At 42.8% G+C, this 15,468-nt stretch overlaps 1 protein-coding gene across 2 annotated transcripts in view; it reads right to left on the bottom strand.

Moving 5' to 3' along the window:
- The window catches only part of SLC44A1 (solute carrier family 44 (choline transporter), member 1), a 93,200-nt gene extending 77,851 nt beyond the window's left edge, over positions 1-15,349 (bottom strand). For both annotated transcript variants that reach the window (XM_015414576.1, XM_015414575.1), the window contains exon 1: positions 15,203-15,349. In XM_015414576.1, coding sequence (XP_015270062.1) covers positions 15,203-15,232 — 30 coding nt within the window. In that variant the 5' untranslated portion in view covers positions 15,233-15,349. The remainder of the gene's footprint in view (positions 1-15,202) is intronic.
- Positions 15,350-15,468: the final 119 nt, after the last annotated feature.

Here is a 15,468-nt window from a genome sequence, read left to right as displayed (position 1 = left end):
TATTGTCCACATCTGTACCAATTTGAAACTCACCAACACTAATATATGCCCTGTATTACTCAAGGACAGAGTACAGGGCTATTTTCTTTGAACAGGGACTTGAAGAAGATGAAAGCACATTTGGGTCCCACGTCCAGGTGTTTACCTATCAATGTTTTCCCATGAAACGCTTCATGTGCTACTTTACTGTTTAGATCACTCTAGTGTTGATTCAAGAATGCCATCATTTACACATTTTTTTTCTAAAGTTAACCAGACAAGCACTGCCCTGAGGCAGTATTTCAGAAGAATACAGAATCGTTAAGCAATAAAGATAAGCCTGCCTTTGTGTTATGCAATTCGGAGAACAAAGAGACATCCAAGGAAGAGACATATAACCTCCAATATTTTAAGCAGCTATGGATATTGCATTAAAGGAGGGCAACTAAAAAGCTATGTTGTTTTTCTCAAGCATAGGAGCCTTGACCGTCTCAGCAACACAGCAGCGTTGCATCTATTCATCTGAGTATTCTCCTGCTCTTTACATCACTTTTGGAAATGCCTGGCCATTTCAATAACATTTTTAGAGTTTGACCTTCAGCTTAAAGAATGTTATTAATGGTGGTAATGAGACTGGGGAAGCGTGTTTACAATGCGTGTTTCTTTACAAATCTGTCAATGCCATGATCACCATGAGCCTGCACATACCACCTGCTTGTCAGGGTCCCTGTTGACTTGATCACATTATTTTGTTCTCACCAGGTTAAAACATTCATCTGCAGATATGACAAATGAGGCCTGTCGGTATCAGTGTATTACCAAGCAGCAGTTTAGTAGTATTCAAAGCACTAAAATGCACAGTTCAGGTAACCTTAATATGACCAAAGAGCAATACCACTATAACTATGAGAAACTGAAGGTCTGGGTGAGTTGGAGATCAGAGAGTTCTGCTAGTGTGTATTCTAAAAATCTGCCAAACAGCACTACCTTTTTGGCATAGATGCTTTACAATTTCGATATTTTCCATCACAAAAAGACAATCCTTGTGCTTTGCTAGTGACTCTGCTAAAAGCTCTAAACATGGTCCAATGCTCATTAGAAAGTCCTATGTTCAAAGTTCACATCAATAACTTTGCCCACAAAAATCTCAAAGTGGATTCTTTATTTGCTAGTGGTTTTCAAACTGCCTTTCTTCCTTTTAAAAACCCATGCATCTGGTGAAAAATAACCAAATTCTGCACAGAGTAAAGTCTCAGTTCTCAGGCAGCAGCACTGACCAGGCCTCTGGGCCAGGACTCTCCAACCTTGCTGAGTGTGCTGTCACTTGTAGAATTTCAAAAGAGGGCAGCAGATGCCACAGTGATTATATAATTCTCAACAAGGCAAATCTGGATACTTAAATATCCAGAGATAGAAGACAGGACAGTTTTGTCTATAATCCAGTTTAGAAAGACCCAGGTTTACAGAAAAATCTGAAATCTACAACAACAACAAAAAGCATTGTGAATAAAAATCACCCCAAATAACAGAAGCAGCACTTGTAGCATTAAGAAACAGATACCCTCTGCATTAGCTGCTAGGCAACCACAACAATATTGCTAACCTTCAAGCCTTGGTTTCTGTCAGTAAAAGGGAGCAGGGCCCTTTCGAGGGCTGTTTGGGCCTTTGAACAAGGGCACACTGGGCCAGGCAACTTGATTTATTGTGACTTACATGACTTATCCAGGCCTGGCTTCCTGCTACTGTTTAACAGCAGCTGTCCCACGAAAGCCAGTGTGGTGTAGTAGTTAGAAATTTAACCTGCTTCACAGGGTTATTGTGATGAAAAATGGAGAAAGATGGGGTAAAAATGAAGTAAACAATATAGCTGAAGATGGGGAACAGATACGAGGTAGGTTGGTTGATTGCTGCAAAGAAGAAACAAAAGCTGGGAAAGGTGAGGATGTGGGGGTACCCAGGAGGACGGAAAGAGGAAATAGTGCAGGGAGAGGGCTGCCGGGGACCCACAAGTCCTTGTGTGTTTACTACCATGCACCTGGACCCAGTGAACAGCAGCATGCAACTGGACCATAGTTTTCTCACCAGGTAGAGGCTGCCAGAAGGAGGATAAACTAAGGTGGCATATAAAGATAACTTGGCTGGTGTATGTGGGAAGGAAAGAAGAAAGCAGGAAAAGGCAATATAGGAACTATGATGAAAGAAAAAGGATAGTGGGGAAGGGGAAACTGAGATACCCTGTGCAAAGTCCTTCTGGGCCCCCTGCTTGTATTTATCTAATTGAAATGCATTGAGGAGGCTGACCTTAGTTACCACCTGCAGGCCTGTCAGGATCTGAAATTATGATTGGGGAAAACACTTGAAGCCAGTACCTCAGGAATCCATTTGCCCACATACAACAAACTTACTTGGATGTTACTGACGGATTGATTTAATTTGTATCCTGCCCTCCCGGCCAAGGCAAGGGGCAACAGTATTCTAGCACTTAAGAGAGGTTTCCCTGACTGAGAATAGGAGAGCATAATTCCTTCATTTTTCTTTTTCCTCATTGCTTCCAATGCTTTCTTTCTCATAATGAAGGTCCTTCCCCACCACCAGTTCCATTCTGCTGGGATTGGTGCTGCTATTGTGGCAAGCAGTTTCAAACACACATATACCCCAAATGAAGAAAAACTGAGTCAAGCTGCAAGCTCCGGTATCCATTACCCTTTCAGCTACAGCTACTCCACAGGACTTCTGCAGAGGTGGCTGGAGCTTTGTCTCCCCACCCAAACCCATGGCCACCAACACAACTTCTGCCCCCCCCCCACCTTTAGCCCACCTTAAAGCTGTATGCAGTAGGTGCTGAGAAACCTCAAGAAAGTAAACAGGGCAGTGAAAAGTGACAAAAGAAAGAGGGAGCGTGGACAAGGCAAATGAAGACAAAGAAGGAATAAACCTGAAAAGCAGCTAAGGCTGCGGTCACACGGAGCATTAGGCACGCTAGAGAGACGGAAGATAGGCGGATTTTCCGGGCGCGATCTCACCGCCACATCTGGGAAGCGTAGAGCTCCCGTGGCTCACCCGAGGCTTCACTCCGAAGATGTGCTGTAAAAAACTAGTACCTCCGAGGTACTAGTTTCCAGAAACCGCGGGGCATGGGCAGGCGTCTGATCACGTTTCCGGTGGTAGTTCCGGCACCCGCCCATGTCCCCTCGCAAAAAGGTTGGGTTTTTTCCAAGTCTCCACGGATGCGCACAAGCACCCAACGGAGCATGCACACCACAACCTCGTTTGCCCCACGGCCCCACTTCTTTGCAGCGCCGCAGGATTGTCCTGTGATCGGCACCTCCCCCCTAACCCTGGGACCTCCACGGGACGTCTGCTCGTGCAACTGCCCGTTATTTTGCCCCGGGGCAAACAGCCACGCTCCCCCCCCGCGCATTTTCCGGCCCGTATGACCGGGGCCTAAAGAAGGAATGTGGTCAGCAACTGTGTTCAGGGGAGACACACTGCCACATTTAGGGTTTGTCTCTACCCCTTGCAAACTGCAAGTGTTCCATAAAACACACCCAACAATACCCTGCATTGGTGCTTTACAGGGGAAGATCAGTATTGGCAGACAAGGGACTGGAACCAGCCAACTTTTCTGCTGGTGAAAAAAGGTAGGTCCCCTTTGACTAGCCAAGAAACCTTAGGCTGGGCATTATGTAATGTGAATGTTCAAAAGCCAGATGGAATGGGCAGAGTAGAAAATAGGAGAAATTTTTATTTACTTATTTTCATTTATTCCTCAATTTTCCGGCTGAAAATGCTGTCTTGTTGGTGTAGTGGTTAAGTGCACAGACTCTAATCTGGGAGAACCAGGTTTGATTCCCCACTCCTCCACTAGACAGAAGCACTATAGAAAGGGGGAGGGGATGAAGAAGGCTCAAGGATACTAGCATTATAATAAGTAGTCCAGTAATCTCAGCAGGCAATCATCCTTCCCTCAGTAAAACAGCCTTAGAGTTTATCAACCAGTATATACTCTTATGTATTTAGAGAAATATTCCTTCACAGAAATTAGAAAGGGACAACTTGGAAGCAAAAGTATTTTGCCTCTTACCCCTCTTCCATTATGGAAGTCTAATCTGGCATCAGAATTCCAGTATCTGAGTAAGTTTGGAAAGACTTTTGGAAACCGATGAGAACTTTTTAAAAATGTTGTTTGGAAATATGCAAATCTGATTAAGTTGTAACACTGTATGGAGGAAACTGTAATTTTACTTTCTTATTAAAGAATCTGGTGCAATTCTTAGAAGATGGCTAGCCTCCTACACACTTTTCAAAGCTGAATGAGTCACTTGCTCAGCCTAGAGGCAGTTCTCACCTTACTACTTTTAGGGTCAGCATTTAAGGTCACAAACCCACACAGCACTTGAAAGACCCATGACCCAATTTGTAACGGGAGGGGGGGGAACACAATTGCCATCAAATGCAGGTTATTTTCAAAGTAATCTTTTAGAGGAGTCCTTAAACTGATTTGGCAGTACTAGGGAATGCTGAATAAAGGCTGGCAGTTTTGGAAGGAGATTGAACTTTTAATTCAGGGAACATTTTGTTATTCTCACTACTTGAGAATGAAGTGTAAAGAGCATTGTGGCTGCAGTTTTAAATAACACAGAATCTTGGATTCTACCATAAAGCCTGTGACTTCTGTATTTTCTGTCCTCAAGGAACCAAAGCCACCGCAGTAATGGCAATATTGTCATTGTACTGGAACAGAGATGGGAAGCCCTCAAAACTTTTTTCAACTTCTCTAGTAAAAAAAAACCCAGGGCATTTGGGAGAACACTACAAAAATTGCCATGAATTTTTCTTTAATACAAGGTTTTACTCAAAGCATGGCTTTTTTATGTAAAACAATCTACAGCACTAAGTAATGCTAGTTCCTACATACAGTGTAGACATGCAACATATTTTCAAGCAGGTCTACTGTCTAAATATGTATTGTTCTAATTAACAATGCTATGATGTGTTTGATAATACATAAAAGGTTCACTGGTCTCAAAGTCAAAAAGTTTAATTTGATATTCATGTACACTGGTAGTTCTACTTTAATAAGTTTCTGCCAGAAAAATACCCTTTTGTTTACTAGAGAATTTCTTTCCCACATTCAACTTTTATTTTTCCTACTTCTCAAATGGCAAAAATTAAGATATGCACCAAGACAGCATATGGAGCAGCAATTTGTAGCTCTGTCTCAAGTACTGGCCATATTTGCAATTTTCATGGTAGAAATCCAGGGCATTTACACTTGTAAATTCCATAAATATACCAAATAAAACAATTTTATATGATCTAGGCTAGCCTGATCTCAGCCAGTCTTGGAAGCTAAGCAAGATCATCCCTGATAAGTATTTGGACGGGGGATCACCAAGGAAGCCCAGGGTCGTGATACAGAGGCAGGCAAGAACAAACCACCTCTGAAGGTCTCTTGCACTGAAAACCCTACAGAGTCACTGTAAGTCAACTTGGTAGCACTTTCAACCACCACCACCAATACATCTTTCAGTTTTCCCCTAAATTCCCATTCTTTCTCCAAATAACCCCGGAGAACGTTTTCCTCATGTTGTTTCAGAGTTTCTGAAAAATTTACATCTCAACTGCAGAATACAGTAGGGATCACCTTCAATGTTACTATCATTACAAAACAACCAATTCACACAGGTTCACACAATAATTCCCTGAATTATTCTGGAAGAGTCACCAGGGAAACTGCAGAGTTCTGACTAGAGATGTGAAGGCCCGGAAAAAAAACGGAAAAAAATGGGGGGGAAATGTTTTTTTCCTGTTTTTTTTTCCTGAAACCTTTTTGTTTTTTTCCGAAAAATTGGAAAAATTGAAAAAAGACAAAAATTGATTATGGAATGTTTTATTTTAACATGATGAATAAAATATTTTAAGACAAGGTGTTCAAATATTTTCCAAATCATGATAGATAGATAGATAGATAGATAGATAGATAGATAGATAGATAGATAGATATAGATATATAGATATATAGATATAGATAGTATCAGATTGATCTAATTTCTGTGCACTGAGAACAAGCAAGTCCTAGGTTACAAATTGAACTCTCCAATGCAAGAACAAAATGCATTTCTTCCTTTAGGAGGTGCTATTGTCAGAAAAGAAAAAGGTTTCAGTTATGTTTTTGCATGTGGGTGGGTATTCTGTTTGTAATAATTTTTTGGATACACTATATTTCTAATATGCTAGTTGTGATAATTCCATGCCAAGTAAAAATGTCCATAGTCATATTTTATGTTCCTAAAGTAACAGAATGACTTTCAATCTAGAAAAGACAAAAGAAATGCTAATGTAGCATTTTTTCAATTTTTCCAAAAAATTCCATTTTTTTCTGAAAAAACTGGGGGGAAAACGGGTTTTTTCCGAGTTTCAAAATTTCCGGAACTTTTACATCTCTAGTTCTGACTAACAATTTCTCCTTTGTTCCTTCACACAAGTTACATCTCAGAAGCAAAAAGTATTTCATACTTTTGGTGGTAACAGTGTATAACTAAATGGAGGCAGAGGAGTGTGAGGACGGTAATGGTGCTCTGTGCAGAACACAGAAACAGCCTACTTTCTGAGGGTTTATATATAATCCACAAGAAGACAGTACAAAACGACAGTGAAGGGAAGCTCTCGTCACATAATCACTAGAGGGGGCAAACAACTATTTTCTCTCTTCTGACATCTTTTTCAATATTTGAAACGGTCAGCCTATTAACTCTTCTACTCTCAGCTAAGCATACCTAGTTCTTTCAGACTTCTTAATGTCATCCTCTCCTGTTTCTCATCTTCCTACTTCCTCACAGGAATATCTCAAACTTTTTCCTTAGTGGTGGCACCTTACGCAAAAAATCAGAATAAACCAAGCGATTCTCACTTCTTAAATTAAAAGTTCTGTTGATGTATTGGGTTTTTTGTGCTACACAAGAGTAACATAAATCAGTGTATCCAACACCTGTAGTTTCCTGGGAAGTACACCCAGATTTCTTGCTACACATTGTGCAGATTGGCCTTAAAATGGAGAATAATTTGCAAGCAATGGTGAACCTTTGGCTTGGATCTCAGTTTTTTCTGCGTGACCTCATCCAATTCCTTTTGTCACTGTAACCCTCATAAGGTTTCCAGGATTCTGAGAACAGCCTTTTTGATGGTCAAGGGGGCCTCTATTCCTCTTCCACCAGCAGGAAAGCTGACAGTATTTTTTACCCTACTACCCTTTTTTCTCCCCTCTCCTCTCCTCTCCTCCATTTTATCCTCACAACAACTCCATGAGCCAGGTTAGACCAATAGCATGTGACTGGCCCAAAAGACACCCAGGAAGCTTCCATGGCAGAGTGAGGATTAGAACCCAAGTCTCCCAAGTCATAGGGCAACACTCTATTATGTCATGCTGGCTCTCTGAATCCACCCCTTCATGTATTCTTACTCAAGACAAGACATAGCTCTGTGTTACCCAATGATTGTACCTGTGTGATGCTGCAAAGTCTCTTAGACATACATCTTTTTAAAAGCACACTTAAAATTGTAGCAGTTGACTGTACCTTAGTGTACTTTATTCTACTTTTCTTTACCATTTTATTTTTTTCAACTGTGATACACATACTTCTACTTTAATTTTTTTTATGGAGTTCTTCCTTCTTCTAGCTCTGTCTTTGGGACATCTTAAATAAAACCATGGATTAAAGACTGGGTTATAATTGGACAAATTGGGTTCTGAAAAGGAAGATCTTGTCTCATTAACCTGTTAGTGTTCTCTGAGGGAATGAATAAACTTGTGGATAAGGGGGACCCAATAGATGATGTTTACCTTGACTTCCAGAAAGCTTTTGATAAAGTTCCTCATCAAAGGCTCCTAAGTAAGCTCACTAGTCACGGGATAAAAGAACAAGTCCTTTTGTGGATCAAAAACTGGCAAATTAATAGGAAATAGAGAGTGGTATGAATGGGCAATTTTCTCAGTGGAGGGTGGTAAGCAGTGGGGTACCACAGGGATCAGTACTCGGTCCACTGCTTTTTAACTTGTTTATTAATGATTTGGAGTTGGGAGTAAGCAGTGAAGTGGCTAAATTTGCAGATGACACAAAGTTGTTCAAGGTGGTGAGAACCAGGGAGGATTGTGGGGCACTCCAAAGGAATCTGTCGAGGATGGGCAAGTGGGCGTCAACGTGGCAAATGGGGTTCAATGTGGCCAAGTGCAAAGTGATGCACATTGGAGCCAAACATCCTAACTATAAATACACACTGATGGTGTCCGAACTGGCAGAGACTGACCAAGAGAGAGATCTTGGAGTCGTAGTAGATAACTCACTGAAAATGTTGAGACAGTGTGTGATTGCAATAAAAAAGGGCAATCCTATGCTCAGGATTATTAAGAAGGCAATTGAAAACAATTCTGGTCACCATACCTCAAAACGGATATTATAGCATTGGAAAAAATGCAGAAAAGAGCTACTAGAATGATAAAAGGGTTGGAACACTTTCCCTATGAAGAAAGGTTAAAACGCTTGGGGCTCTTTAGCTTGGAGAAACGACGGCTGAGGGGTGACATGATCGAGGTTTATAAGATTATGCATGGGATAGAGCAGGTCGAGAAAGAAGTACTTTTCTCACTTTCTCACAATACAAGAACTCATGGGCACTCAATGAAATTGCTGAGCAGTCAGGTTAGAACAGATAAAAGGAAGTACTTCTTCACCCAAAGAGTGATTAACACATTGAACTCACTGCCACAGAAGGTGGTGGTGGTGGCTACAAGCATGGATGGCTTCAAGAGGGAATTAGATAAGCATATGGAGCAGAGGTCCATCAGTGGCTATTAGCCACAAGGTATAGATAGGAACTCTCAGGCTGGGGCAAGTGATGCACTGTATTCTTGGTGCTTGGGGGGGGCAACAGTGGGAGGGCTTCTAGTGTCCTGGCCCCACTGGTAGACCTCCTGATGGCACCTGGTATTTTTGGCCACTGTGACAGAGTGCTGGACTAGATGGGCCACTGGCCTGATCCAACATTGGTTTGTCTTATGTTCTTAAAGGAACCTTGACCAATGAAAGTTTCTTAATTACCAGGTAATTACTCTTTTAGAAATCTGGGAAGTCATCCTCTATCAAAAAAGGGTGTAATTACCTTAACTAGGGCCCCAGTCACACGGGCTGGATATCGCGGGGGGAGGCGTGGCTAATTGCCCCGGCACAGTTTGATCCGCGATTACGCGATCAGACGCGCTGGCAGCACACCACCCGGTCCTTCCCTCGGCGCCAGCGGGTAAATGAGGGACCGGAGGGGAATGCCGCGCGCCGGCGCAATCACACCACGGGCGTTTGGAGGCAGCCCGTGGCAAACGTTTACCACGATCCGTGCCTCTCCCGCGGCAACTTTGCCGTGTGACCGGGGCCCATTAGACCTCTCACCTTCCCCTGCAGACTTTAACCAGCCAGGAGGGGCTGGATCTAGTCCCACACTAGCCCTGATGATTCCACATTACTTGCAATCCAACAAATTGGGAACGGCTTCTACATGTGCTGATCCATCACTGGTAGTGGGTAAGGAGAAAGCTGTGTATATAACCACTGCAACAGGGAAGTGCTGTGCCCTCTCTCTTCTGGATCACAAGTTGGTATATTCAGAATCCAACTACAAGTGTGTTTTAAGAAGTTACAAAAGTTATACTATTCTGTTTTGTTAAAACAACCTTCTGTTAAGAATGTATGCCAAACATACATTCTGAACTGTAGGCTTCTGAAGTGACTCCCCCCTCCAAGTATCACAGAGAAAATTGATCCAAACATAGCCATACTATGTTGCAAAATTTGCAGGAGTGGCAAAGTTATTTGCCATTTTAAGCCATTAACATCTTCAATTACTTTTATCATACTTAAAGACTTAACTTTTAAATTGTGATCATATAAGCTGAAATTTCAAATATATGTCAAAACACTAAAACTGTGTAATGAACACTAATATGATAATATATACTTCACTTCTATCTTGTCTACACACATTCACAGAACGCCATTTTATTACGTTCTCCTAAGGAAGTACTAATGTTTTGCAGTGTTTATAGTAAGTCGTATACTAGATCCATGGTTTTCAGGATTCCTGCACTAAACAAACAAACGCCTTTCAACTTTTCTTTGCCTGACAAAGACATCTTGAGAGTTTCAGGGAATTATGAAGTACAGTCTCTCACACAAATTCCTTTTAGTTGTGGCACTGGCCAGAGGCTCTTTCGGGTCCTTATCCTTTCACCAAACACATTGAACATACATCTTATAGCAGTACACTGAGTCTGCACATTACAAGGGAGCACTCACTGGAGAAGACCCTGATGTTGGGAATGATTTGAAGGTAAAAGAAGAAGGGGACGGCAAAGGATGAGATGGTTAGACAGTGTCATAGATGCAACAAACATGAAATTGAGCAAACTCCAGAGGACAGCGGAAGACAGGAGGGCCTGGCGTGATGCGGTCCATGGAGTTGTGAAGAGTTGGACTCGACTGTGCGACTGAACAAAAAAAATCTGTAGGGGTGGTATGCACCATTCTGGGAGGCCTGTCTTTTTACTGAATGTGTAGTAGGACTTTTGATAAACGAAGGAATCTCAGTCTTCTTGGAAACATAGCTTGAAAAACGTTTTACTTAGACCACATCAATCACTTCTACCACACAGCTCTAGCCTTGAAGCTCAAAGAAGCCGCCACCAGTACAGGTCCACATGGCTTGAAACAGTGTACAATAGAATATCAATTGACATTTATGTAGACACACCAAGCTTATTTTCAATATTTAGTAGTTTCATTCAGAATCTGAACCTATTCATTCAGTACGTGCTATACTTGGCTAGGCATCATCTGTATTTTATTTCGCCCCCCTTTTTCCCAGTCAAAACCAAAACTGGTAAAATCTGAGTAGAGAAAGCCAAACAATAGCGACCATTTAAAGTGTTAGACTGTATTCTTAGTATAAAAATGGCCTTCTAGGAATTCTACTTTCCTTTCTTAGAAAGTCTGTTATGGGGAGCATTTCTCCCTCACACCACATGTAGTAAAGTTGGTGGTGGACCTGGTTTATGATCTGTGCAGAAGAGTTTTAGCAACTCTGAGGGGAGGGGCTGTGGCTCAGTGGCAGAGCATCTGCTTGGCATGCAGAAGGTCCTGGGTTCAATCCTCAGCACCTTCAGCTGAAAGGACAAGGCAGCAAGTGATGAGAAAGACCACTGCCTGTGACACTGGAGAGCCACTACCAGTCTGAGTAGACAATACAGACCTTGATGAACCAAGAACCTGACCCAGTATAAGGAAGATTAATGTGTTCAAATAGGGCTAGGGGCCCTTCAGCAAAAGCAGAAAGCCCTCTTCACTCAGGGTCACAGACTATTTCTGCCTTAAGAGCTAAGAAATCTTAAGAGTGAACTCTACATTTGTGATGTAAACACATGCTTACAGACTCCTGGGATTGAGCTTTTTTGTTCACCTCTAGAGTATTATTTGACAAATAGCAGTATAATCGACTGTCAGTGTCACAGTACTAGCCCAAACAGATACTTATTTTAGTACATTTTTATTCTGCTCTTCCATGGAACTCAGAGTGGTGTACATCATTTGCCCCTTCTCCTCATGACAACCCTGAGGTATATTTTGGGCCACCCAGTTAGTTTCACAGCAGAGTGGGAATTTGAACCTGGGTCTCCCAGACCATAGTCTGATACTGTATGCACTATACCATGTTGATGTTTGCCACTGCCTGACCCCAAGTTGTTTTCCCCTGGAAGTTAATAAACCCCAGAAAATATAACCTCTGAACATGAAAGAAGGGGCAGATATATATAGATATCCAAGGGAGATTTTAATAACCTTGATGTCAATATATTAGCCAAATTTCTGTGGTGAAGAAAAGGAAGAGAATTTTGGCAAGAAGACAAAGCTTAAAGGCAAAGCATATATTTGAATCATGGGAAGTTACTTCTTCAAAACTAGTGGACCTATACTGAAATTTTCACAAAGGAGTTTTTTATGTAGTCAAATGTGAAGAAATGGGGAAGGAGAGAAAGAACAGGGATAAATATTGTAATGGTCAGTATTAACTATGATCCAGGAAGTTCATGGACCAACAAGATCATGTACTGAATTCATTCTGAGAAGACCACCATGCAGAAGAAGAAAACCCAGAATATTCGGAGCTACATAGGCCATATGAAAAGCACGTAAAAGGTATTACAGAAAACAAAAGAAGCCAAGCAACAGGAGATGTTATTTAGCCTTTAGACAAACAAGCCACTGGTTCTGTTAGGAATGGAATCTCTGAGAACAGTCATCACTAACCCATGGCAGCTGCAAAATGCAGGTGTGAATGTGGCATCACAGAGCTGAAAGGAAGCAAAAAGCCATCTAGCAGTCCAGTTCCTTCCACCGCCACAAGGCAGGGTCATCCACAATCTTTCCAATCAACACACAGTCCAAATCATAGGCACACAGTCTCAGTCAAGGCACACTATGTGACTGTGCCAGCCAAGCAGATGGCCCCCAAAAGTGAATCAAGCCACACGATACAGGGAAAAGCAAAATCATGACACCAACCGAAATTATGCAAAAGAAGGTGAAGGTTTGGATACCAGACTCTGAGCCTGTTGACACAATAGCAGGTGGAGAACAGACATTCCAATTTTAAAATGCATCATTTGTTCAGTTGTCAACCTGGGAAGGTTTTAAGCTAATGTTGGAGAAGTGGGTGGAGTTCTGTGTGCCTTGAATGTAGCAAGAGAGCAATATAACTATGGCAAATAAGGAATGGCTAAAATTAGGAGAGGAAGAGGAGAAAGGAATGGGCAAGAGTTAACATGGTTATAGCCAAGTCCCTGCATGCATGTTTCAAAAAAGATTTTTGCAGCAGAGCATTCAGAATCCATCACACCTCAGGATACCTTTTCCTGTCACATCAGAAAACTGGTAATGAAACTGCTGCATGGTATGCCCTACTCAACCTAATTTTTGGCATCACTGTGGCCCTACAGTTATAGTTATTATACTCCAGACACAGTCCAATAGCATTAACACACAAATGAAAAAAAGCTGCCACTATCAATTCCATCTTTGGGTCCTAAATCCTCTCTCTGGGCCCTGAAGAAAGGAACTATTTTAGAAAGGAAACAGATGAATATGGATGGTGGGAGAGATAGAACACAATAAACTGACAAATTGCTTTTTACCTCACACAGACACACAGAAGACAGATAGTAGTCCAAACATGGCTGTAACAAATTAGCCATGCCTATCATTACACAATGAAAACTTCACATCCTTCCCCAAGAATGTGGCAGGGGAAAGGATATCGCCACATTACAGCAAGGAGAGCTATAAGAGCAATAGCCCAGTTTAAAAAACGAAAACTAATGATTACTCCATCTGGAAAAGTTACTACCGTCTCTTTATAGTTTGTCCTCAATTATTAATGCAGATAAGCATCAGTCCATTAAACATACAATGGGAAAAAAGCATTTGCAGTGGGAGTAACATGGCAAAACTCCTATTAAAATGTCTTAAAGGATTATTAATACATCTTAAAGATATACTGAGCACACACCTCTAGAAAACACACTGGTAGTAATCAGTGTGGTACAATGACTGAAGTGTTGTGCTTAAATGTGGGCAGTCCCGTTTTGCCTTGGACACAGTACTACGTTCCAGTCCAAGCTACCTCACAGGGTTTCTGCAAAGGTCCACCACCACATAGGCCACCCTGAACTCCTCTAAGGACATATAACAGACAACTGTCACAAGTAAGTGGATGCAGAGATGGGCTAAGATTTCATAAGGGCACCTGTGGTAGGAAAGTAGATCGTGTGGGGCACAGCAATAAGCAGTGATGTGAAACATAGGCCACCCTGAACTCCTCTAAGGACATATAACAGACAACTGTCACAAGTAAGTGGATGCAGAGATGGGCACCTGCGGTAAATTGTGTGGGGCACAGCAATAAGCAGAATCAGATGGCCAAACAAGCAGCAGGGAATGTACTAGGTAAGAGGAGGGGGTGAAGTTATAGTTCAAAATAGGAACTACAGAGGCAAGGGTCATTAACACAAAACCCAAAGAAACAGGAGAGGAGAACATGCAAAGATTGACTAAATAAACAGTGTCAAGTCAAGGGTGTGTGAAGAGTAGAAAACTAATATAACAGGGACTGCTGGTGCCTTTTAACACTGGATAGAGAGGGAGGCAGCAAGACTACTAAGAGACAGCCAAGTCAGATTGAAGAAATTCATTGCCATGTTCTCTGTATGGCAAAGTATGCCAGCAGGCATCATGCCATAGCCCAAAGCATGCGTGGTAATGGAAATGAGGCAGGGCAGACAAGCACTGGGTCAGAAGAGATATCAGACATAGGCACAGGGAAGGCATATAAAAATAAGGACAACAAGGACAGCGGGCAGAAGGCGCCAGTTTGGCATTTGACAAAAGGCAAAGAGGAGAGGGCAGTGTTATTCCGCTTCCTCCCTCTCCCAGCTGGTACAGTAAACCACTACAGATAACTAGAGGCAGGAAGCAATGGATTTTTTTTTTTAAAAAAAAAAACATTTTGTTTCATTCTACCATGTTGTTTTTAAACATGCTTTGCCACTTCCACACCAAGCTCTGAAAGCACTTCCTGAGTCAAGGATGCAGCCAGTTTTTAAAAGCCCACAGTAAACTGCAGGAATGGTGGTGGGAACCCAGGTTGAATCCAGGATTTGGTAGGAGAGGGAGGCAGCAGGTTAAGGGGTCCAAAGCTGGGGGGGGGGGGGGGGGGGGGAGAGATTTCAGACAAGTTTATAGCAACCAGGATTGAGGGGGTTAAAAACACCCAAGTAAATACAAAACGTGCCAATGCGTGTAGGGGAAGAAGACAAGGGTACAGCTGGTGCCAAAGGAGGGAGAGGAGGACATAGTGAGGCACAGTAAATATTTTTTGGGGGGGGGGCTTTGAATGGAGGAAGAGGAAGACGACACAGGAAAGAGAGCGCTATTTTATGGAAAGATCGCAAACCCGAAGTCCAGTGGCGCCTTAAAGAGGCCTTCCATTGGTGTCAGTCAGCTTTTAAGGTGCATGCAGCAGACCCCTGTTTTATTTCACATGACAACACAGCCTCCTCCGAAAGAAGGCGTCCCATCCTCGCCGCCCCCCCCAACAGTCCACCCCCCGCGCTTCATCTCACCTGAGAGGCGGCGCTCCCACAGCAGCCCATGGCGGGCTCGGGGCTGGGTCTCTGCCGCGGGCTCCAGGCATCCAAGCGCCGCGGTTTCCCGGTCGCCCGCCCGGCCCCAGGGCGACGGCGGCAGCGGCGGCAGGAGCAGCAGCAGCAAGGCGGCGGGGGAGAGGAAAGGACGGAGCCGGGGAAGGAGGAGGAGGGGAAAGGGAAGGAAGGGAAGAGAGAAGGAAGAACTAGGAGGAAGGAGGCTTTATAGGGGGTGGGGGGGGCTC

This window comes from Gekko japonicus, unplaced genomic scaffold (genome assembly GCF_001447785.1).
Source record: "Gekko japonicus isolate JY-2015 unplaced genomic scaffold, Gekko_japonicus_V1.1 scaffold656, whole genome shotgun sequence".
Classification (NCBI taxonomy): domain Eukaryota; kingdom Metazoa; phylum Chordata; class Lepidosauria; order Squamata; family Gekkonidae; genus Gekko; species Gekko japonicus.
Note: the sequence above shows the minus strand (reverse complement) of the source record. Positions and strands in the feature narration are given on the sequence as shown.